Below are 25,458 nucleotides of genomic sequence, written 5' to 3' on the forward strand. Positions count from 1 at the left end.
ACTCTTTTCTTCTCTCCCTCTGCGCCTGCGCTCACAAAAGCGCTAATCTCCCATCAAGGCTCCGTGCCAGGATTTTGTCTTTAATCAATTATTGATGTAAGAAATAAAGCTCTTTTTGGAAGGTGCTTTGTACTTTAACAGATTAACAGATTGGCCTGTCTGATGGGGCTTGTGTTTGCAGTCAGGCTGAAAATTGAACTTTTTAAGCAGGAGAGAGGGATGTTGTGGAGGTTTGGGAGGTGGAGGGGGTCTTGGTGTACAACAAACTACCTCCCACACCAGAGATTTACACACAGAAGACAACACAGGTTCTTTCTCTCTCACGCTTTAGTCTTTTTTCTTGCTAGCTTGCTTTCTGTTGTACTTCTAGTCTCTATTTCTTGCTAATTCTTCCTCGCTGTATTACTTCCTCATACAGGCATATACATTCAAGCCAGCATGTGTAACACTCATACACGTACATGCTGGCTCTGTAGGAGCTGCTTTGCTGTAAGACTTTGATAATGAGTTCATGTTGGAGTGCCTGTGTATGCAGCTCATTTCTGAATTAGCCTTTTGAATTCCTTTTATCTTCAGTCTCCACTCTTAGTCCTTCCTTTCATTATAGATGCTGTTCTCTCACTGTCTCACTGCAATTATTAAGGCTAATTGTGTGCTTGTGTGTGTTATGGCTGCACAATATGGACAGCTTACTACCATTATGATTATATTGCTGCATATTGCAACAACAGTACACCTTGTAATATATTGTAAATGCATTGGTAAGTCAATAATGTGACCTGGTTAAAGCTTGGCCTGCCTGCAACTGTTAACAGTGGGTGTGGGTGTGTTCTGGCTGCATGAGATGACAAAATATAGTATTGTAGTTATATCGTTACATGTTGCAATTGTGATACACCCTGCGATATTTTAGAACCGAACAATTACATGCAAAACATACCGTTAACTCTCCAGGCCATACACTCATGGCCATAACTAGCTATGAGCACACCGAGGTCTGGACCTCAGTATTTTCATTCTGAGTCGTCCTTGGTGATGATTAATACCAATACACAATGAGATGTAGCTTCTTGACAGCTACACATTCCTTTAGACTCATAGCATTGAGTTGTCTTCTCACAGTGGAAGGATGAACAGAAACACTTATGTTTGTTTTTTTTTCAGATATGAAGCAAGAGTGGAGCTTAATTTCTCAAAGATGAAAGATTTAAGTACTATTTGTCTGATGTAGACAGTTGTGATGATCTACCAGGTCTTGGATGGTTGTTAGGAGTCATGTTTTCCCTATAATTTTGGAAATATTTTTGGAAACTTTTTTTTTTTTTACTTATTTTCCATTGCATTGATTTTTGTGGGTGGTCTGGTGAATTGATATAGGTCCATGAAATTGTTGATAGGATCTTTTTCAACCATGCACTATTCCACTAATTAAATTCCACTCTGCTTTAGAAATAGAAAAATCTATTGTATAATGAAATTTAATGAAATTTAATTTAATAAGATCAGGTGATGTTGTGGTTGGCATGAATACTCTCTTCATATAGTGCTACAGCTTTAGAGCATGTCTCTGTCATATTGCCCTTGGGAACAACATATAAGATTAATAGAGTAATTAGGTCTTTGCTTCCTGAGTCCTCTTTTTCGTCATACAAACAAAAGCTCTTGTGAGTCATCATTTGAGCTGACCTGTTTACTTTTTCTCATTTGATATGCTGTTTTCTAAATCTTTACCAATCTGGCATGAAAGTTAAGACTCCTGGAGAGCCAGTGTAGGAACAACTAAATGAGCTTGGTTTTATTTTCATATTTAAAACTGATTCATGAAGATCTTTGATCATTGAATGAATATGATAATCCAATGTGTTCTTTTTTACACATTCACTCCCTGCCTTAAACAAAGAAAGAAAACCATTCTTAATCCTGTTTGTTTTCATGTTTGTTCTGCTAAAGTCTGATATTTTCTGAAATATATGAGTGCATAACGAGAAAGTTTTTAGATCAAGCTTTAGCTTAGAACATCTTCTCCACTGAGAAGCAAACCTTAAAAACAGCTATTATTTCTAGTTTACCAACATAACAGTGTTAAAGCAATAACCACATATTTCCCCCAAATGCAGTGAGTCAGTCTGTTTAGTGCCCAGAATTTGCTTCTTTAGTTTTTCGCTGGAGCCATGAGGCTAGTAATGGAAGCTTATGTACGGTACTGTGCAAAAGTCAGAGACTGCACTTTCATTTATTCAATTTGAAATCAAACCACTCATTATGTACAAGTTATTAATTTTTCAGTGTGATAAAATGCAGGGATATATATTTAATAGACAGTTACATTACGCAATAGGAAGCATCAATCATTTTTTTAATCTTTATACCTCAAAAGGTACAATCTTAGACATTGTTTTTTATGCTGTATCAAGAATTTCTTCTCAATTAAATGTTTTCCAGAGGGTGTTGCATGATGTCCCAAAATTTGCTTGTACTTATCAACATTCATTCGATGAAAAACAATCACCAACTTCAGTTATTATACACCCCCAAACCCCCAAATGCTAATCTTCCACTGTGCTTGACTGGTGGTTGTACACATGATTTCAAGTGTCTTTCATTGCTACAGTGGTGTATATTCTGTATAGTCTGTTTTTATAAATATCAGTATGCCACACACTAGCCACACAAGCAAGTCTATTTGAGACTTCATACAGCGCAGTGTGATGTGAGGTATATGTGCTGATTATTATCTTATTAGCTACATTAGCCTTGTGGTTACATTGGAAAACTCTGTAAACCAAACGTGTAAAAATCTGAATTTTGACTAGTGCTCTAATGCTAATTTAAAAAGATTTAGGCATTATGTTTTTTTCTACCACACTGTCAGAAAAGGTACTGTGCTGGTACATTCTTCATTCATCAAGGTACAAACACTATAAATGTACTCTCAGTGGTACAACAATGGTTTTAAAGTCTACTTTAAATAAGTTTTTCTCTGGGAAAAAGTATGTATTTGTACTATTTCATAACATACTTCAAAACAGAAGAATAAAAGAAAAAGCCTGGTGTGTGGAGTTAGTACAGCTTTTAAAATGTAATCTCAATGGACTGCGGTACAATTATGTTCCCTGACTAAAGGTAATGAAGACACAGCCTTGAGAGTACCACCCCAGTGACAAGAGTGCTAACCTCCTCAGTGATGGTTTGGCACAGTTCAGCTTCTTTCCATCTTCAGCTGAACCACCCAATAACTTACCCGAACACTGAATGGTTGGAGACACATCTCTGAAGGAAATGAAAGTGATACTGTACAAGATTCAGAACTAATTCTAACCAGGCAGTGCATTCCCTCGACCTGTATAGAAGGATTGTGTACTTTGGGAGAAAGCTCTGTAACGCTGAACCTGAGATCTAACATTATAAAGAACAAGAGAGAGAGAGAGAGAGATAGACAGAGAGAGAGAGAGAGAGAGAGAGAGCGTACATGAGGGAGAAAGGACATAAAGTGTAAATGAACACAGAGTATGGAAGAGTAAAGGCAGGCAAGGCCTTGGTGAAGTCAGGAGGTTGAAAGGCTATGGTCAAGGCAATGATAAATATACTCTCTCTCTCTCTCTCTCTCTCTCTCTCTCTCTCTCTCTCTCATTGTGGCTTTTTATACCATGACCACTAGTCTGTGTGTGCTGCTCCATGGCTGATCATTACTGTTAAAAGACTGTGATGAATGCACAATGCACAATGAAAGTAGAGATACCCTGTGTAAAATATTACTCAAGTAAAAGTAGAAGTGCTAAAATTATGAAATTACTTGCCTTTAAATGTACAGAAGTATGAAAGTGAAAGTATTGTGAGCTTTTCTAACAACATTTCTTTCTATTTCTATTTCTTGTGTGTTCAGTTTAGGAAATTGGTAAAATTTTCCCTGCTAAACTCCTGGGGTATCTGATCGAAAAATACCTCACACAATGTTACAGTCTTTTCTGTCATTCTGGAAGCTTGTCAGGGCTCCCTGGACCTGTTAACAATTACTAAACATCAGTGTTCATGGGAGGGATTTAGAAGCACTTTATAGATCAGTAATAAGTGGGTAGTGATATGGTAGTATCACAGTAACAAATTGTGCCTACCAAAAAAATTGCATGCTAATTTTTAAGTTGTTACTAAATAATAAGTTAGTAGTTGTAACATTAACAAGTTGGTAATAAAATGATAAAATAATGATAACAGTTTGTACTAACTTAAAAATACATGCTAATTTTCTAGCTGTTAATAAAAAATAAGTTAACATAAAGAAAGATAAACATGTGGTATAAAGATACATGTGCTTTACCTTATCTATTCTTGAGTAATGACAGTAGGTAAAAGGCTAAGTGTAAAAGTTGATTATGTGAGGTTTCCCATATAGTGAATATGATGCAGTAATGTAGTCTCACAATTAGCCACATTATTATAAAGAACTGATGTTTTACCTAATGTGAGTGACAGTAACTGAGAAAATACAATGAAAAGAAGTTATAGCTTGCATGTTATAGCCATCCCTCTAAATTATAGTTTGTCTTGGCATCATCCTGACCATCTGAAGACAAAAAAGACAAGAAACAAAGTAGAAACAATTGAAAAAGTATTTTACAGCACTAATACCATAATATCTTAGTAGAACTACTTCATTGTTTTGGGGGTAATACCTGTAAAAAGCTGAACAGCTTATTCCTGGTAATGTAATTTAGAAAAGCTAAAAAAAGAGTTACTCATTTTTACCATAATACTTGCTAATAAAATAATTTTGTATAACCTGGAAAACTGGAACTGTTTATTAATGGAAACATTAGACTTATTATTGTTTTTCCATTGTATTAACAACTAGTTACCACTACATACAATTACTACTTATTACTTTGAAACAACCGCATAATTGTGTAGTTTTTAGGCTAGTCCAACTTGTTGCCATTATTTTATCATTTTATTACTAACTTGTTAAAATACTAACTTATTGTTTTGTATTGACTAGAAAATTAACATGTACTTTTTAGGTTACTGCTACTTGTTAACGTAATATTATTATATTATTACCTGCTTAATACCAATCTGTAAAGTGGTACCAGGGATTTGGTGAAACACTAATGGTTTGATGTATTTATGAAAATGTATCATATTCTTTTGGACATTACGGAAAATCTAGTTTTTTTTGGGGGGGGGAGGGGGTTAACCCAATTATCTCCCCAATTTAGTCGTTTCCAATTCCACCCGCTAGTTAGGACTCCCCCAATCACACGATACTATCTACACTAGGAGGGTGAAGGCTAACACAGGCTTCCTCCGAGACCTGTGAAGCCAGCCACCACATCTTTTCGAACTGCCGCTCATGCAACGTCATTGGACAGCTGATCGCGCTCTGAGGAAAGCGCCAACCGACAGATCTGTTACGTCAGCTAACAGACGCCTGCACTGATTAGCATCTCGTTGAGTGATGGGGGGAGAAGGAGGGGCCATTCAAGCCACCCATAGCCGGGAGTCCAAGAGAGCCAATTGTGCTCTCTTGGACTCCCGGCTATGGGTGGCTGTAGCATCACCAGGGATCGAACTTACGATCTCCTGACGGTAGGGCCAACGCTTAGATGGTTGCGCCACTCGGGAGCCCTGAAAATCTAGTTTTGACTTCATTGTTTAAGCAGAACCTTTGAAGAAAGTAAAAGCCTCAATAAAATGGAAATCATTTAATAAACTACAGATACTTGAAAAAAAAGTACTTAAGTACAATAATGAAGTACATGTACTTTGTTACTGTCACCATTGGATTTTAGCCTGTTTTCATTGTCCTTGCCTACCCATGTACTTTATTTATTTATGTATGTATGTATGTATTTATTTATTTATTTATTTGTTTGTTTGTTTGTTTGTTTGATTAAAAATGTTCTCCTCTATTGTTTAATCAGGGCCCATTCCACCTGCTAGCTAGGTCCCCCATCACAGGACACTATGAAGCTGGGAGGTTGAAGACTGGCACTTCCTCTGACACACAAGAAGCACCACTACAGCTTCTGAAACTGCTGCTAACTCAACATTACTGGACAGCTTAGCGCACTTGGAGAATGCTAACTGCTAATTCTATTACATCAGCTAACAGTCACTTGCATTGGATAGCATCATGCTGATTGATGGTGGGGGGGCAGCATCCTACCCACCCTGACAGAGCGAGGCGCAAGTGGTAGTGCCATCACCGCCTATGCAGTGGCACCACTGAGGAGTACCTGCCCACGTACATCATCTCATTTTCCAGTTTTTTTTTTCAGTCTACATTGTGGCACAATGGGCTGGAGCACACTTTCCAAACATACTTCCTGGGTACTTGGCTGCACACTGTATAAAATAGCTTTACTGAAAGTTGTTCATAGAAAGGACTGCCTATAGCACCCACGTTATAGCATCTCAGCTGGACTGAGCATTGTCGTAGAGTGTGAGGACATAAATCATAGATTTTGGCCGGACACAGTGGTGGGGCAGAGTTTTTACAGGTTCTTGCTGGCCTGATCAGGCATGGATACTAGAAAACATTAGAGTAAGTGAACACAACCAAAACTATTCTTTATTGTGTTGATCGGTTAGATAAACCTTCTTAAGTACAGCTTTGTTGAGAAATTCTCTTATGTCAATCTCATCCTAATACCTGAATGGCGGTAGTTTTGAATTTTAAATTGAATATTTGGTCACACATTTCAGACTTCAGCAACTGCCCATTATCTTCTATCATAAAAAAGCCAATGGGCTCAAAACCTACCATCATACATGAGTTTTGAGCCAGCAAGCTTTCTTTTTTTTCCCCAGATAAAAGTAATTTTATTCAAATTATTGGCCCTGATAGTCAACTGTGTGATACAGATGCAGCAGACAGAGATTAGGTTGGAAAATGCTGGAGTGCTCCTTTTATGTGGGTTGTATTTGCTACTAGTTAACCTGCTCAGAGCCTAATGGTAGAAACAGATGCACTCTATCCTTTTTAAAATATCTTACTAAATACTCCTCAGGCCTTTCACAGATAAAATACTTTGACCTTGACCTAACTGTTCCCAAACACTAACACTATTGATTGGCGGCATTGAGTTTTGATCAGCTGTTGTTTGTCTTAGCTTTCTAATTCAGCATGCAGCATCAGTATACAAGCATTGACTGAAGGCTTCTGTATGCAGCTTCAGTATGCAGGCATAGGCTGGAAACTTCATTATGCAGAGAATGTTTAGGAGTTTCCTACAGGGAAGGATGCTGCAGGTGCATTTTAGAACCACAAAGGCCTCTTTGAACCTGAATTTAATAAGCCTATGCTCTGCACGAAGATGGCTTGTAAATTGTCTGACATTTAGTGGCAGGCAGCGAGAGCACCAGCTCTTTGGGTTCTTTCTGGCGAGCATGGTTACTTTGCCTTAGCTGACAGACGTGACGTGAACAATGAATCGTTGCCACCTTTACCATCTGCGTCTCCATCAACACAGCGTTCACCATGATGCTGCTTTTGTTTTTTGTTTTTTTTTCCTGTTTTAGCTTGATTGAGCTTTGCACTGCATTTGAATTCTAAATTGAAAGCATGCTGATCGCTGAATTCAGAGGCAAGGATATAAAAGGAAAGGTCATGTCAGCCCATCTTTCCCTCCTTTAAGTAAATCTTTGTGATTGTTCTAGGATCTTATATTCTGTATCTTAATGATTTCTGGATGTGGGAATCATATCAGAGTCATTTCTCTGAATGGTAAGAGATAACTAAAGATAATTGGGATATTATTTTAACAAAGAAAAAAAATGAATAAAAACAGCAGCCAAACTCATATGCACTGTTACTAGCATGTGATAGAAAATATGAGGAAATGCGGGAAAAAGCCCCAAACACAAGCTTTGTGTTAACTCAGTCGTGTCTAACGACCAAATTTACTATAATAAGGGAAATTGAGGAGATTAAATGTAATATAATCCACTCGCAGGAGGAAAGGGAAGGCAAAGTAAGTGCTCTAAAACTGGAGTTCCAAAAATTAATAAAAGATAAACAGCACCTAAAGCTTTCATCTTTAAGAGAGAATCAAGCTCCACTCTTGCTTCAGATCTGAAAAAATCTACAGGTGTTTCTGTCCATCCTTCCACTGTGAGACAACAACACAACACTATGGGTCTGAAAGGATGTGTAGCTGTCAAGAAGCCATTGCTGAAATAAGGAAAGCAGTCAAAAAGGAGAAAATTTGCAAATTAAACAACAAAGCTGCAGGTGTTATCAGAACAATGGACTGACCATCCTAGAGTCCAGACCTCAACATCACTGAATGTGTTTGGGATCTCTTAGATTGTGAGAAGCAGAAAATAGAACCAGTTTCTCAGACTACTCCAGTGATGTCGTCTAAAGCTAAAGTCTGGTTAAAATAATGTTTATCTTTACAGTACGTAATGTATTCTCCGTGTACGCAACACACATCTACATGCTTACCTGGACTTTTTGGAGAGCTTTTAATAATGTGCTAATATGTTTATTTATCTAGCACTTTTCATGCATTGTGGTCATTCAAAGTGCTTTACAAATAAGAAAATACAAAGGTAATCCATAATAAAATTGAAAAAGATGTATGAGAATAGTATTAAATCATGATTAAAATAATAGATTTAACAGAAAAGAAATTTTAAAAAGCATTCAGAAATTAAATTAGGATAAAACAGTTTGTCATTTGAGGACACACTTGCTCCAACTTTAAGTTGTGCCTTCACAGGAAAGTGGATTGGTTTAGAAATGGCATACTCAGCTTGCTGCCACCCTAATTCCCTATATTCCCACCCACTTTTAGCTCAGCTCCTTCACGGTTGTCTATGTATGTAAGATCCCACAAATTAATTATAACTACATCGATTTGTATAGAATTACAAATGTGTAGCGGGGCTGTTATTGTTGTCTGTGTGCAACATGTCTGCAAGTGTTAACATTAGAGAAAATCAGCATTCTTGGATGAAACCTATTTGTATAAGTAGATTTCTATAATTCAGTGATTAGTTAAAGTTCTCTTTTTATTGCAGCAGTTTATTGCTTTATAGTTTTATCGCTGCATTCAGTGTTGAAATCTTAGTCTTCTCTCTAATTTGTGCTAGTTGCAATTGCCGTTGCTGGTATTTCTATTCTGCATAATGACCTACACTGCATGGTATCCTTTGAAATTCTTGCATATCACTGTTGTCAGAACAAAATCATGTATCTCCAAATTGATAACTTTACAGGAAAATAAAAAACATACTTTCCTTTTAATTCAAGTAAATGGAACCAGACTTTTTTCCAAATCATTTTGGGTTATTTCTTTTGGTCTATTCATCATATAATTTGCATACAATGTAAAGGGCAACAGGTATTTCCAAATTATCTCAAAAAACATCAAAAATGGAGATACAAGGTTTTGTTCCGACAACAGCAATATGCACATTTAACCAATGGTCAATCAGTCAGTCAGTTAGGTAGTAATAGCTCTTATGTTTTCTCTCAAGCCTCTTTTCTCTTCTCTCCCTCTCTTTCCCTCTCTCTCACTCTCTCTTTGTGTTTCTCACTTTTAATAGACTAAATTCTTTTATATACAAATCCTCAATATTACGTATTTTAATCAGTCTGGAGGGAGAATCTCTCTCTGCTCTGTGTGTAGAGGTAGCTGTGTTGTTAAACTTCTGCTTGCTCTCTCAAGAGATAATTCCTGAGGAAAGTGTGGTTACACTTATTCCTTGTAGGCTTCTGATACTGTACATTCTCTTTGATGCTGAATGAAGATGTCTGTACTCCCTCCAAAACCAAGCAAAGTAACTTAGGGTCACCTGGGTCAGCTGAGTCATCTATTTACAGGAAATGAAACGCTTTGTCTCAAGAAACACATTCCAGTTGCTGCTTTGATCTTTATCGTGCAGAAAAAGTTCTTGACGGTGTAACAAACTGCTGTTTTTGTCATTTTTTCTTATAACACTACTGTTTTGATTTGTTTTTCTTTTTCAGCTGGGAGGTGTCACGCTTTCTCTTGTCCAACCTGCGATGGTGGGTGGATGAGTACGGTTTTGATGGCTTCCGGTTTGATGGTGTTACATCCATGCTGTACCATCATCATGGCATTGGTAAGACTTTCTTTACCTCAGTGAAGGAATTTAGAGGAAGGTTTACTAAGATAGGCACTAATTACCAACAGTCTAATGGCACTTTGCTCTGATGGGGTGGCCAATATAGTTATCTATAGAGTTAGATATGGAGTTACAGCTATGTTCGTTGTTGATTTTTGTTAACACAACTCTGCACAATTTAATGCATACTTACTATTTATTTGCTGAATTTAATGCATTGAACATGAAATGTGTACAAAAATGGTACAAATTTTCCCAAATGGTCAACTAAAATTGTGCATTAAATTCTGCAGAAGTGTGTTCTCTGTAGAGGATGTGCTAAATTCACTTTCACTTAGAAAATCACAATATTTAATTTGATGGCAAATCTTTGTATGTCCAGTGTTTTTTGTATGTAATCCCATTTCTGTTAGGAGGAAATGGGATTACATACAAAATGTTTTTTATTCTCTTGTTTAAAGTTCAAACTCATTAGGTTGAAATGATGGTTTATTTTCTCAAGGTCTTCTCAAAAAAATGTAGCTGATGATTGCCACTTAATTCACCCCATTTCCCACTTATTCTATAAACATAACTGACTTTAAGCATCATTTCAGGTCAAGTTCGTCCTGTAGCCAGAGAATAATTAGTCAAACTGTGATAAGTACACACACAACCAAACATGATAACTTTAATAAATGGTCATTTATTAACAACAAACTAAAAAGACACTAAATGATAGATTAATAGGTATGCAGAGAGAAACTAGACACGAGATTCACTGGATGAAAATGCGGTAGTTAGCTGAAACTCGGAAATAGCTATTTTATGGGGTTTGAGTAGTTTACAGAATGTAATAAGTGTAATGACTGATCTAGGTTTAAATTAAAAGGGGGGAACAGAGTAACACAGTGCCGAGACTAAATCATATAGCTACAGAAGTGAGAGTGCCTTATTTCTGTGAAGCCTGGGGAGGAGAGCCACTGGTTAGAGGTGAGAGTCACAGCAGAGTTCCAGGGACATTCCCCAAGAAACACCCAAAAAACCGGCCTGGACGAATGAGCATGGTGCTGGCCTTTCGTGAGGATGGCAGACTCTCCCACTTCTTCAGCCGTGGCTGGTGATCTTAGGCCGCAGTTTCACAGCAGGCCACTGAAGCAAACTTATGTGATGGCTTGCAGGTCGGCACTGGTTTATTTCTGTCTGTAGTTCTTAAACTATGCTAGCAAATTTCATAATAACCTTTTATTGGCCATCAAAATGTTTACGCAACTTAAAACAGACACAGCTTGATTCGACTATTCAACATGGAAATGCAATGATTCTAATAATTAACAACTCTATCAGATTACTGTTCGAGGGAAGATAAAAAAACAAACTTAACATGGACACGACGAGCTGAGACACAAAACAAAAATAAAATCTGCAGATTTACAGTGCAGAGAATGAGATCTTAATGTCTTCTTGCGTAAGCTCTTTCCTTTCTCTTCTCTTTCTGTGTCCTGGTACATGAACAGACCTTTTCATGGGCAGAGCAAAGGGGTTTTGAGCTCAGTTTCTAATGAATTTATAGTTCTCTTTGTCTTTGAGTATCTGCTCAAATTCACCATAAAATAGCTTCACAAAAACAGATTTCTGAGAATGGTTGCATAGCATTAAGTAGAGGAACATTGTATGCACGTTATTTTATATATGACCATCATTATTGTTCCAAAGGTAAATATTACCAGAAACTAATGAACATATAACCTATTATAATTGAAGTACTCTGATGTCACACAATGGTTACATAAAGCTACTTGAAACCTCTAACAATCCTCCTTTTAAAAGAAACATGATTACTAAAAGGAAATGAGATTTCGTACGAAAAGAAAACAATTCCGAAGTTAGTAATCAACAGTATAACATCTCTAAACAATGCTTAAATGAAAACGAAGTTACGTAATACAGTGTTACATATTCACACACACACACACACACACACACATATATATATATATATATATATATATATATATAATCTGACAATTCTGCATGGGGAAACATGAGTTTGAGTTACACATCCATATTTTAACAGATAGACACAGAGGGGCATTCTTTCACAGTTTGATTAGGAAAAGAGCGTCATTTGATTTGGCATTTGATTAAAGATTAACATGTCATATAGTTCACCAGAGAGCAGGAGAACGAAGCTGGGTTTAAAGATTCAGTCTCTGAAAGGAGCTGAATGAATTTATGACCTACGTAATGTGCAGAGGGTAGTGGAGAGAGAGGAAAGAGGGAGATCCCAGAAGGGAATTTCCAAAATTCATAAAACTTAGTTTGTATCCAGGATTTACTTGTTAAGTCAAAAGTCTCCAGGCATACTGGTGCAGGTTGAGAAGGGAGGTGATTCTCCCTAGCCCTAGTAGTCAAAAGGTCAACTTCGCACTGAGAGTTCTGCTCAGTTTTTGAATAAAAGTAGCCAAATCAGCTACAAAAAGTAGGTAAAGTACAAATAAAAGCATTGAGAAATATTCAAAAAACATCTTAAACAGGTGATGAAATCATGCCTGGCTAAAAAGGAGCATCTGTTAAATACCTAGTCCATTATAAGCGATGATGGGTCGAAGGCCACCTTGCCAAAAATCCATTAGCAAAAAATTCAGCAGTATAAGATTAATGTTCCTTGGTGTGCGATTGCAAGAATGTAAGGTATTTCATCCTCTGCAGTGCATAATGTCATCAAAACATTCAGGTAGTCTGGAGAAATCTCTGTATGCAAAGGATAAGGCCAGAAACCACAACTGAATGACCATGACCTTCAATCTCTCAAAGAGCACTGCATTAAAAACACCACATTTCTGTAATGAATATAACCACATGGCTCAGGAATACTTTGACAAACTATTGTCAATAAACACTGTCACCGCATCCACAAATGCAAGTTAGGACTGTACCAGTGTAAGTCATATGTTAACAGCATCCAGAAACGCCCTGGCATATTTCAACATGACACCAAACCACATTCTGCCCATTACAACAGCATGGCTGTGTAATCAGGGAGTGTAGGTGCTGTAGACTGGCCTGCAGTAAAGAACTGTCTCTTATAGAAACATATGAAACATTATCAAGCTTAAAATATGACAATGTAATAAGGCCCTGCATAGCTGCACAGCTGAAGACCAAGAATGCTAAGAAGTTAAAAGGAAAGGTGATGTAGCACAGTGGTAAACAGGCTCCTGTCTCAACCTTTTCAGAATGTGTTGCTGACATCATATTTGGAATGAGCACATATATACAAAAAAAAGTTCACAAGGTAAACCATCAAATGTTGTGTATTTGTACCATTTTCAATTTAATACATGTCCAACAAAATATATTGATGTTTTCTGTTTTTATGAGCATTTCCCACACTTTTGGAACTGGGTTTGTAAATGATTATTTCAACACAAAGAGTCATTATTTTAAGAAAATAAAATGTAAACATCATGATATATCAGGAACTGAAGAAAATTAGTTTGTAGAAAATTGATTTTTACTTTCTGTTTTGAAAAATGTTTGATTTTGGTTGGTGGGATGAGCTGAACTTGGTTTTGGAAATTGTGTGAAACAGTAAAATCCTTATTTTTTCATGGAACGCATCTTGGTTGCATAAGAACTGTATGATTTTGAGCATAACCTCTTAGTTACAAGCATATGTATGAAAGGATGACTCACATTTCTGCCACAGCGAACACACAAACCACAGCACACATTATGCAGGAATACCACAGTAATAAGTAGCTTTATTGAAGCAGGAATTGTAGTGTAAAAGGGGTTCAGTACGTGCTTTTAAGAATCTTTTGGAAAAGAAAACTCAAATCACTGTTCAGGCAAAACCTGCTTTTTGATAGAGCTGTTCAGTATACCTAAAGTGTTGGGAAGTGGCAACATAATTTTCCTAAAACTGTTTGGTTTTAGGTTTTCAGTTTCTGAAGATGGTTAATTAAGACATATATAATCTTCTCCCAGTATTCCATGCACTTGAGAAGGAAAGTCCTATAAATATATATGCAATATAGGCAAAAGGGCAGCAACTGCCGTTTAGTCTTACTATGGATCCTAAAGAACCGCTACACCTATTTAGTAAATTGCGAGTCACTTGTTAATGCTAAAAAAGAGGCAACGTCTCAGAACACTAGTAAATCTGTTGCTTAGTCATCACACTGCTCCATATTGACACATGATATTTTACAAGTCCTGTTCCTGTAGTGATTTTACCCTTTTTTCACGGTTCAAGGTTATCTCAGTACAGACATGTACAGAATCTACTACACTGCAATGGCAGATCTGCCCTAAAGACTCTATCCATGACGTTAACCTAAAAGCCACTGTAATAGCTCCGAGTCCAGCCGCAGTCTGCCTGTTTGTGCCCATTAAGTGAGAGTGGAGAGAAGTGCTGTAGTCAGAGCCGGAGTGGAGCTACAGCATACCATGTTCATGGCACTCGCAGAACGTGGATCATCTGAATAAATCACTGACACACATCACAGGCTAAATTCCAAGATTCAAACCAGTTCATCTCAGAAGATCTTGTTCCACCACTTACACAAACATTTCTGTATTCAATTTGCATTCCTGTTCACAACAAAGGGCTCATATCATGGAGAAAAAACAAATCCTTCTTGCTTTTCGTCAGTTAAGAGTTTCATGCAGCACAAAAATATTTTAAAACATAAAATTCACTCCACAGTCTAAAAGATCCCTAAATGGAAAGCTGCCAAAATAGTCTGTTTTGGATTCATTGTTCTTGTCAAGTCAAACACACTTATAACAACATTGGTTACACCAATTCACAATGAAGTTATAAGGGGTGTTTCAGCTATATATATATATATATATATATATATAGTATAGTATATATATATATATATATATATATATATATATATATATATATATATATATATATATATAGTACTGCGCAGAGTCAGAGACCACTCTTCATTTACCTTCATTTAAGTTATGCATTTTTCAGAAGCTAGAGTTTCGATCTATGATAATTTATTTGCGTGAGGAAGGGGGTTCCAAAAATTATTAAATGGTATAGAGACTCTTACCAACCATGAAAGACCTGATAGGCCATTAAAACTCCACTCTTGCTTCAGATCTAAAAAAAAAAAACTGGCGACTGGCGACCTGTCCAGGGTGTATCCTGCCTTCCACCCAATGACAGTTGGGATAGGCTCCAGCTCCCCCCCACAACCCAGAAGGATAAGCAGTTTAGAAAATGTGTGTGTGTGTGTGTGTGTGTGTGTGTCTGTGTGTCTCTGTGTGTGTGTCTGTGTGTGGTTTGTGTTTCGGTCCATCGTTCCACTGTGAGAAGACAACACAATGCTATGAGTCTGAAGGGATGTGTAGCTGTAAAGAAGCTGTTACTGAGAAAAATGAGAGAAAATGCAACCAATTTCTAAAACTGAATTTTAGAGGTGTGGAAAAATATCTCTCCAGGTTTCTTTGAAAAACTGAAAGCAAGTCTCCCAAATAGAATTGAAGCTTTAATAAAGGCCCTAAAAACTGAAACAGTAAATACTGAACAATTAGAAATTACATTAAGCATGTTTTGTGTAATTTTCCCCCTAAATACATGTTTGATTGAAAATCATATAAATGAATAAATGAGGTCTCTCTGGTCTCTTTTTGCACAGTACTATATCAAGGCACAGTGACTAAAAGAACCTGTTTAATTCTTAAGGGACTAAGAGAGGTTGGAAATTTGTCATGTAAAAATTAATTTGGACTATTTTTGGCACATAAACCCATATAAGTGGACTCCAGAAAAATCAATAAAATACTCAAAAAATAAAGGACCCTTTAAATGTTGTATGTTGCTATATATCAGATCTTCAATTCTTTTCTTTTTTTGGCACTTTGAAAATTCCACCTGCCATTTACATTGTATCAGCATTTGAAGGCAAATGGATCAATATAAATAGTCCAAAATGTTTGTGTTAACAAACCTAAAATTAAGAACAGTTTTTGCTTCTCTTAAGCTACAATTGCACCTACATATAAATAAATGTTTTTTTTATTTTTTCATTTTTATTCTTTTTCCAGGTGTGTCATTTTCAGGGAGTTACAGCGACTACTTTGGCATGCATGTTGATGAAGACGCTGTGGTGCATCTCATGCTGTCCAATTATACCCTGCACAAACTCTACCCAGAATGCATCACCATAGCCGAGGTAATGGGCTTTGGCCCATCCACTCCTATCAGCTCTAGGCTATCCGCCACAGATAAAGCAGATGGCGTGGGACTATTTTAGCTGTACTTTCCTTTATTTGATGATGCATGTTCTTGGACATTGCTGCAAGTCTGCTGGAGTTTTCATCTGTGGGCCCTGAGCGAGTGCAGAAAACATCTCAAACAGTACACAACGTGCAGAGCCAGCAACACACAAGCACAGATACGTGGTTAGCATCATAAAGCAGATATCCAATTAAACATAGCCCGCAAGACTGAAATAACAGCTATAACAGCTGAAGCAACTGCACGAGCAGAGCATACACACACAGAGAAAACATACACATTAGAGAATTGCATCCAGTAGTTGCTGATCCACTGCTCACAGCTAAACATATGCTTAATAACCACAACACATTGAAGTGGATGTTACTGAATTGGCTGTTTACTTTTACTGTCTACTAGCCAGTATTGCAACATTTTAGACCATCCAACAAACTTTTAGAACTTTCTATTTGGAGGCGTTTCGTACCTTTTGTTTGGACACCCCTCCTAATTATTGAGTTTCTTGTGTTTTTAGCCACACCCATTACCAGTAGGTATATAAAACACATGGCCATGCATTGTGCATGGACAAAGATTGGCAATAGAACAGGTTATAATCAAGAGCTCAGTTATTCACATTGCAAAAAACAGTGGGCAAAATATCTATCAAAAGGTCCTTTGCTTCTCACAAACAGGGCAGCCTGTCACATTATGTATAATGCTTTCCTCATTCAGGAGCTAAATCATTATAAGCTCTTTCACACAGCACAGATCTCTGTAACTCAGTTTCAGGTGCTTTTAGTAAAGCAGCTCGACATGAGATGAAGCACAAAACAAACAAGTCTTCAAGTGCAAATATGCATTGCCCCTCACAGTATAAGTAAACAGCCACACTAGGCTACTCTCCATTTTTGAAAAAGGAAAGTAGCGTGTGGAGTTTAGCACTTCATTCAGAAGCTTAAACTTTCAGTGCCTCCTGATAAAATTTGAATGTTTGAAGCCCATTCTAAGCACCTTTGGAGCTGCTTTTGGACATTCTGAGCCTTTTGACATTTGAGAAAAAGGTCTAGTTGCTGGTTCATAGCCAGTTTGTTCTTTTGGTTGTTGTCATGCCAAGGCCAGAGACGAATGTGATTGGTCTAAGATTTCATGTTGCTGTTGAAAGTTTGAACAGAGCAAAATTGAACAGCGGCCAAGTAAAATAATGTAGATACTTAAAAAATATAGATACTTAAAAAACGTAACTTAGATACCAAACTACCAATACCAGATAGTTTCTTAACAATCTGAATATCTGTAGATGATTTATGGGGGGGTGAACTGTGCTTTCCAAATAAAGTAAGAACCAAACTAATAAACCCCAATATACAGTCATATGCTAAAGTTTAAACTTCCCCAGTCAAAATGACATGTTTTGTTGTTAAAATAAGTAAACATATCCTCTACAGGAAACAAATTTAGATATGGCATATTTCTGCAAATTTCTATTTCTATTGATTTGCTGAGTTTAATACACTGCCTGGCTGTTTGCTGTTTGGTTTTAAATAAGCAAATACTTAAGAGCCCGTGATTAGATAATAACCGCAGTGAGTAATATTTTCAGCTGGAAACAATTATTTTTATTTTGATGATAAAAGTAGCTTCTCATTTCTTAAACGACAATGTCAGAAGACATATCCCATGAATGTGGAAAAGATGTTAATGTGCTTCAGAAGGGTCAAATTATTGGTCTGCCTTAAGCATAGAAAACAAAATAAAAACAAAATGCAATGATGTGCAAATCATTTGAACCCTATATTTAATTGAAAATAGTACAAAGACAACATATCAAATGTTGAAACCTAGAAATGTTATTGTTTTTTGAAAAATGTATGCCCATTTTGAATTTGATGCCAACAACACGTTCGAAAAAGTTGGCATGGGGGCAACAAAAGGCTGGTAAAGTTGCGTAATGCTAAAAAAAACACCTGGTGGTTGATTGACAACAGGTCAGTAACATGACTGGGTATAAAAAAGCATTGCAGAGAGGCTGAGTCTTTTGGAAGTAAAGATGAGGAGGGGTTCACCACTCTTTGAAAGGCTGCATGAATAAATAGTGCAACAATTCAAGAATAACATTTCTCAACATAAAATAGCAAAGAATATTTGCTTTTCATCATCTATGGTACATAATAACATTGAAAGATTCAGAGAATCTGGAGAAATCCCTGTATGCAAGGGACAAGGCCAACAACCAGTATTTGCTGGCCACGATCTTTTTGCCCTCAGGCGGCAATGCTTTAAAACAGATATGATTCTGTAGTGGAAATCACTGCATGGGCACAGGAACACTTCTGAAAACCACTGTCTGTGAACACAGTTCGTCGCTGCATCCACAAATGCAAGTTAAAACTCTAAAATGTTCCTGCCTTCTCTGGGCCCAAGCTCATTTAAAATGGACTGAGGTGAAGTGTAAAAGTGTCCTGTAGTTCGACAAATCAACATTTGAAGTTCTTTTTGGAAATCATGGACACTGTGTCCTCTGGACTAAAGACCACTCAGCTTGTTATCCGCACACAGTTCAAAAGCCAGTATTCATGATGGTATAGGGGTGCATTAGTGCACAAGGTATGGGTGATGTGCACGTCTGTGAAGGCACCATTAATGCTGAACGATATATACGTTTTGTTAATGTATGCTGCCATCCCGATGATGTCTTTTTCAGGGAAGTATTTGCTTATTTCAACACGACAATACCAAACAATACCACATTCTGCATGTATTACAACAGCATTGCTTTGTATTAAAAGAGTCCAGGCATTAACTGGCCTGCCTGCAGTCCAGACCTGTCACCCACTGATAACATGTGGAGCATTTTGAAATGAAAAATGCGTCAAATGAGACGCCGAACTGATGAGCAGCTGAAATCCTATATCAAACAAGTTTTGAAAGTGAAAACATTTCACTTTCAAAAGTACAGCAGTTGGTCGTCTCAGTTCCCAAACACTTAGAGAGTGTTGTTAAAATAAGAGGTGATGCAGCACAGTGGTAAACATGCCCCCATCCCAGCTTTTTTGGAATGTGTTGTTTGCATAAAATTCAAAATGGGCACATATTTTTCAAAAAAACAGTAAAATTACTCAGTTTCAAAATTTGATGTGTTGTTTTCGTGGTATTTTCCTTTAAAAATATGGTTTACATGTTAAATGATTTGCATATCATTGCATTCTATTTTCATTTACATTCTGCACAACGTCCCAACTTTTTTGAAAATAGGTTGTATTAAAACCTGGAAGGACATTAGTGAAACATCAACTTCACGGAAGAAATGAAGTAGGAAAAACATCTTGGTGAAGTCGAATCATAAAAAAGCGACAGTAGAACTCACAGCTATGTTTAACAGTGAAAGTAAGAGTATATATTTCCACACACATTGCCATGACAAGAACTCACAGATGGAAACAGGTCATGTGGTCTGAAGAGTCCAGATTTACCCTATTCCAGAGTGATGGGCGCGTCAGGATAAGAAGGGAAGCACATGAAGTGATGCATTCATCATGCATAGTGCCCACTGTACAAGTCTCTCGAGGCAGTGTTATGATCTGGGGTTGCTTCAGTTGGTCAGGTCTAAGCTCTGCAACATTATGTGGCAATATAATGAAGTCAGCTGATTACTTGAATGTACTGAATGACCAGCTTATCCCATCAGTGGATTTTTTTTGCCTCCATGATGGCACTGGCATATTCCAGGACAACAAAGCCAAGATTCATCAGGCTCAAGGAGCTGTGAAGGAGTGATTCCAGGAGCATGAGGAATCATTTTAACACATGAATTAGCCACCACAGAGGCCTGACCTTAACCCCTTTACAAATCTTTGGGACGTGCTGGAGAAGGAAATACTAAAACCTAAAGGATAAAATATGCCATAGCATTTGCACAGGCTGCATTTTATGATTTATTTTTTTCCAATATGTTAAACTCAGTAAATAGTAAATGCCAAAATCAAATACTAACTTTAATGAAAAATTAATTTGCACATGAACGAAGTTATTGTTGCATCCTTTGCAGAAAATCATATGCATCGACTTTGCCATGAGTTCTTTCACTCTTTCACCCACTTTATAAGGAGAGAACCAACCCAAGGACAGAGGTTCATTGCTACTTTCGAGCTCTTTTGCCCCCCCTTCCTCTCCAGAGCCTCTCTAACTTCTTCCCCTTCTCTTCCACCAATTACTGTTCCACTTACCCTTTTTTCCCCCCTCTTTTCAAAATGGAAATTTCATTTGATTCGCCTCTTCCTCTTTCTCTGTCTCTGTCTCCCAGCGCCTTTATTTAAAGCATTAACACCAAGAGAAATGGAGGTGGAATGGTGAAGTTAATGGAACAGGGAGGATAATTGGGTAATTAGGAGCTAGTGGTTAGTGAGGAGAACAGGGAGCTCTTCAGGAGCACAATCCTGCGCCTCCCTCCAGCTCTGCCTTCGGCGCTCCCAATCGCCCACCAGTTTTCTCTCGTTCCTCTATTCTTTCTTTCTCTCCACTTCTCTCACTTTTTTCCTCCCTCCTCCACTCCTCTTCCTCTCCCTCTGCTTTTCTCCCACCCTCTCTCACCATTACCTCTCCTGACTCACCCCAGAGCCATGCTGCCTGTAATGAAAGCAGCCGTTGGAGCAGTTTCTCTCCTAATGTTCAAATTGGTGCAATTTCTGCCCATCTGTCCATGTGATTAATCAATAGGGCAATGTGCTGCACACACACAGAGTTAGAAAATTGCAGCTTCTTTAGTACTTTTGGATCTAGATCTTGGCTAGAGATTTGACCATCCTTAACGTGTCCTGTTGAGCTCCCTTCTTTGCTGTTCATGCTTCCATTTGGTGTGTTTTCGTGCGAATGATGTGCAGGATGTTTCGGGGATGCCAGGCTTATGCAGACCGATCCAAGAGGGCGGGCTGGGCTTCGATTATCGATTGGCCATGGCCGTACCTGACAAATGGATTCAGGTAAGCAAGCCTCCCACTTGATCTAGCCTCTTTCTCGACATTAGTGTCAGTATCTGTCATCAAGTAATCTACTATTTCAAACCAATCAGGTTCAAAGTACTAATCAAATGAAGTGCTATTTTGATGATTAATCAATTAATCTGAATTTTTAAAATGGGCTTAAAACAATACAAATGGACATAACTGAACAATAGCAGACCATTTGAATCTTTACACTTTGTGAAAAGATAAACAATAAGGCCTTTAAAGGAAAATTTCACTGTATTTTCAACATTTCTGCAATAAGTGAGATGTAAATAAAGACATTCAGAGTGGTTTGGTGTGAAGTTGTGCATTGCAGAAGACCTTGCCTGCTTAGATGTCCTTTACAGTGGTGGTGATAGGACGCAGAAACAAATTTTATTTACCATCTAAAATGATCAGTGGACCCACACAAAAAATATAACATTTCCTGTGGCGTTCCACAAGGTTCAGTTTTAGGGCCTTTGATATTCTCTTTGTACATGTTACCTCTAGGTGATGTCATTAGTAAACATGACATCAGTGTTCACAGCTATGGTAATAAAACACAATTATATGTGTCTCTTCCTTCAAGACTCTGTTGACAGGCTTACAAGCTATATTTCAGATATTTCTCAGTGGATGTCACCAAATTTCCTACAACTAAATCAAGAAAAAACTTAAATACTGATCCTTGGTACTAAAATTCAGAGAAAGCTGCTTTGTGAGAATCTAAGTTCTTTAGCTTCGTATACCAAACCTGAAATACACTGTTTATCACGTGTAAACATAATCACTAAAGTAGCTTTTTATCATTTGAGAATATTGCTCAATTTTGTTTCTGCATTTGTTACAAGCAGAGTTGATTACTGTAATGCTCTTCTTACTGGGCTTCCTAAAAAAACAATCCATCCTCTTCAACTCTACAAAATACAGCAGCACAGATAACAAAAACAAAAAAGAGAGCTCTCCCATTCAGAACTCCCATTTTGAAAGAACTGCACTGGCTACCTGTATCTTTTAGGATAGACTTTAAAGTTCTGCTACTTGTTTTTAAGGCTCTGAATGACCTAGATACTGCAGATCTGCAATTATGTGCCATAAAATACCAGTAATGATGATGCTGATGTTGCAGTTTTCTGTTATGGTGTGCACAGTTCTGTCCTGTTTAAGCATGTATGCATGCAAGCTTGAGCATATTTACTTAGCCTTCCTTTGATGTGGAGCAGGTTTGTGACCCAGGTCCTTTTTGAATGTTAAAGGAAATGGATTGATTTAGTTTTCTGTTTGAGTTCAGAGGGTAATCAAACTCAGCCGGTCATCTCAGTTCACCTGCTTTTTTTATCTGTCCTTTTATCACATCCTTTGCTTTCACCTCCCTTCCTGACTGATCACAGTTCATCCCTCGCTTCTGATCAGTCACTGCTTGAAAGCTGTAATGAGCTTTATGTACTGACACACTGCGACACAGAGCTCCAGAATGTAAGAGTGCGTGACTTCAAATTCGGAGGTCTGAAAGATTTTGGGTGGTAGCTCAGCAATTAAAGTGACGGTTTGGCAAAAAATCTAATTTTCACAGTTTCTCCTTTAGCCCAAATGGAGTCAATCAGCCTCAACATTGTTTGGTGTCTGAAGTCTGCTTGTTTAGTTTTAGCACTGGAGCTACAAGGCTAATGTTGCTAATAAGAAATGGAAGCTTATAGTCACCAGTGATTTCTGCATGACTAAAACATCACAAACATGACTCAAATAATGTGTCAAGCACTATTATATAGACTTGCTTGAGACATACTACATGACATACTGCTGTCTATAAAATAGGTATATAGCACAGTTTTATGCAAAAGTTGGGGCACCCCTGGTCAAATGACATGTTTTGCTGATTTTCTAAGTGAAAATAAATTAACACACTCTCTACAGAGAACACATCTCTGCAATTTTAATGCACAATTACTGTTTATAAACTGAATTTAACCTATTGGGAACAAAACAAAACATTAATGGGGCCCTTGCAAAAGCTAAGGCACGTATATTGTCATTATATTTCATGTTTTATCTTTTCTAATTAGTTAAACTCTAATAAATAAAAAATGTTGCACTAAAATTTGCAGACAAAAATGCCATATTAAAGTGTGCTCCCTGTAGAGGATGTGTCAGCTCATTGTCACTTCAATCAAATCAACCGAACATGCAGTTTGACTGAGAGTGTTCAAACCTGGGCATAGGACTGTATCTGAAACAGCAGTAGCAGTCATCTTGAAACCTGATTTTTGTCTGTACTTTTGTCTATTTTTATACTTCAGACACCAAACATGTCTTCTTGATGTCACACCAAACAATGATGCCTATCTATCACATCAGGCACTGATGCCATGAGGATCAAAGAGCTGTCAGTGCCATTAAAGCAGGCCATGATGAAGCTAAACAATCAAAACAAATCAATCAGAGGTGAGAAGGAATCTTAGGTGTGTCAGAATCAACTGCTTTGTACATTGTGAAGAAGCAAGAAAACACTCACTAGCTTCACAACAGCAAAGAACCACAGAATACCACAAGAGTGGATGATCGAAGAATACTTACCGAAAAATATTGAGCGGGTAGGATCATGGGAAGTGGGGTGCTGAGGGGGTTGCAGCATCCCCTGATTTCAGGACTGCAGCTGCTAAAAACAATACTAATACAGAGATATGAACTTTTTAATAATTTAAGCTTAGCAAAGACCCAGGTGTGTTTGTTTTAGAGAGGAGTTTGTATTTTTCTACTATCATTTATATATTTTTAACCATGCTCTGTTTCATTTAATAACCATGTATTTTCATTACTGCTGAATCCCTTTCCTCGACAGTTGGCCAATTTTGGGGCAGGTCACTAAAACACACCAGGTTAAGGTTCAAAAAGAGAAAGTGTATGTAGAGTCCAGTTTTTAACCCTAAAGCAGCCCAATGCTGTTTTTAAACATTGAAAAAAATCATCTGACAGATCAATGTTTTATGAATCGTTATATCTCCTGCTCAGTGTTCCCATGTTCAATCCAGAATGAGACAGCAGAAAAAGGATGTACATCAGTGGTCTGATGTGTCAGTTATATGTATATGTTGTCCTCTATTGCCTCATTATAGTACAGTATGAGACAGTCTGTTTGATGTAGATTATCAAGAATATGGAAAAGGAAAAAAAGCAAATAATTTAGCATGATGTCATCATTCACATCACATATATGCTGCTTAACATTTTACCACCCTCTAACTTAAAACACCTTCCTACACCCATGTGAGCAGGTTAGGAATGCATCAATCAGTCAAAAACTAACATAAAGAGAACACCAATATGATCTCAGAAGTTACAAGGTGCAAAATACAAGGTACTGTCTGTTAAAGGATGAACTCAGGTGTGTGCTTAAGTATCAGTTAAGCTCAGATCCAACTGCCTTAAAACTCAGTGGCTGGTACTTCATTTAGCTGCAAGTCATTAACCTAAAACACACTGTTAAAGGAATTGCGGGGTTTTTCAGGACCAAAACATGGTATATTTTTGACTGACCAAGTCAGTCACTGGACTTGAAGCCTTGTGAGCATGCATCTCACTTGCTGAAGACATGAGTGAAGGCAAAAAGTCTCAAGATGAAGACACCCAGCATCTGGTGATGTTTATGGGTTGCAGACTTCAGGTCGTCCTTGACTGCAAACCAAGTGTTAAATAACTGCTCAGTTAACTATGTTGTTTGAAATGAGGTGCTACACAGAATGTCAATGACCACCCTTTAGTTTACTTAATTTCTAGTCAAATAGGCCATTAAACACAAGTTTGCAGTTTCCAAAAATGCAATAAAAAAATATTACAAGATATAGAGAAATTGGGAATCCTAACAACTGTGCAAGACCTAGTAGACCACCAAGCCACTGTGTAGAAAATGTACAAATCAAACAAGGAAGACGCTGGTGTTCTCAGGACTGGCCACCCCAGAGACCAGGGTGCAGCATCATTAAAGGTGTTTTCATGGATTGTGGGAAGCAGAAAATGCAACCAACTTCTAAGACTCAACTTTGGAAGTGTGGAAAAATATCCCTGCAGATTTCTTTGAAAAACTGGAAGCAAGTCTCCCAAAAAGAGTGAAGGCTGTACTAAAGACAAAGAGCAGACATACTAAATGCTGAA

The 25,458-nt window shown here is 37.5% G+C and overlaps 1 protein-coding gene across 1 annotated transcript in view; it reads left to right on the top strand.

The window, feature by feature from the left end:
• Window positions 1-25,458, top strand: part of gbe1a (glucan (1,4-alpha-), branching enzyme 1a) — a 230,990-nt gene that overhangs the window by 119,753 nt on the left and 85,779 nt on the right. Inside the window, exons 8-10 of the mRNA XM_036595341.1 lie at window positions 9,977-10,092; window positions 16,153-16,280; window positions 21,205-21,303. Of these exons, the coding sequence (XP_036451234.1) occupies window positions 9,977-10,092; window positions 16,153-16,280; window positions 21,205-21,303 (343 nt within the window). The remainder of the gene's footprint in view (window positions 1-9,976; window positions 10,093-16,152; window positions 16,281-21,204; window positions 21,304-25,458) is intronic.

This window comes from Colossoma macropomum, unplaced genomic scaffold, assembly GCF_904425465.1.
Source record: "Colossoma macropomum unplaced genomic scaffold, Colossoma_macropomum, whole genome shotgun sequence".
NCBI classification, from domain to species: domain Eukaryota; kingdom Metazoa; phylum Chordata; class Actinopteri; order Characiformes; family Serrasalmidae; genus Colossoma; species Colossoma macropomum.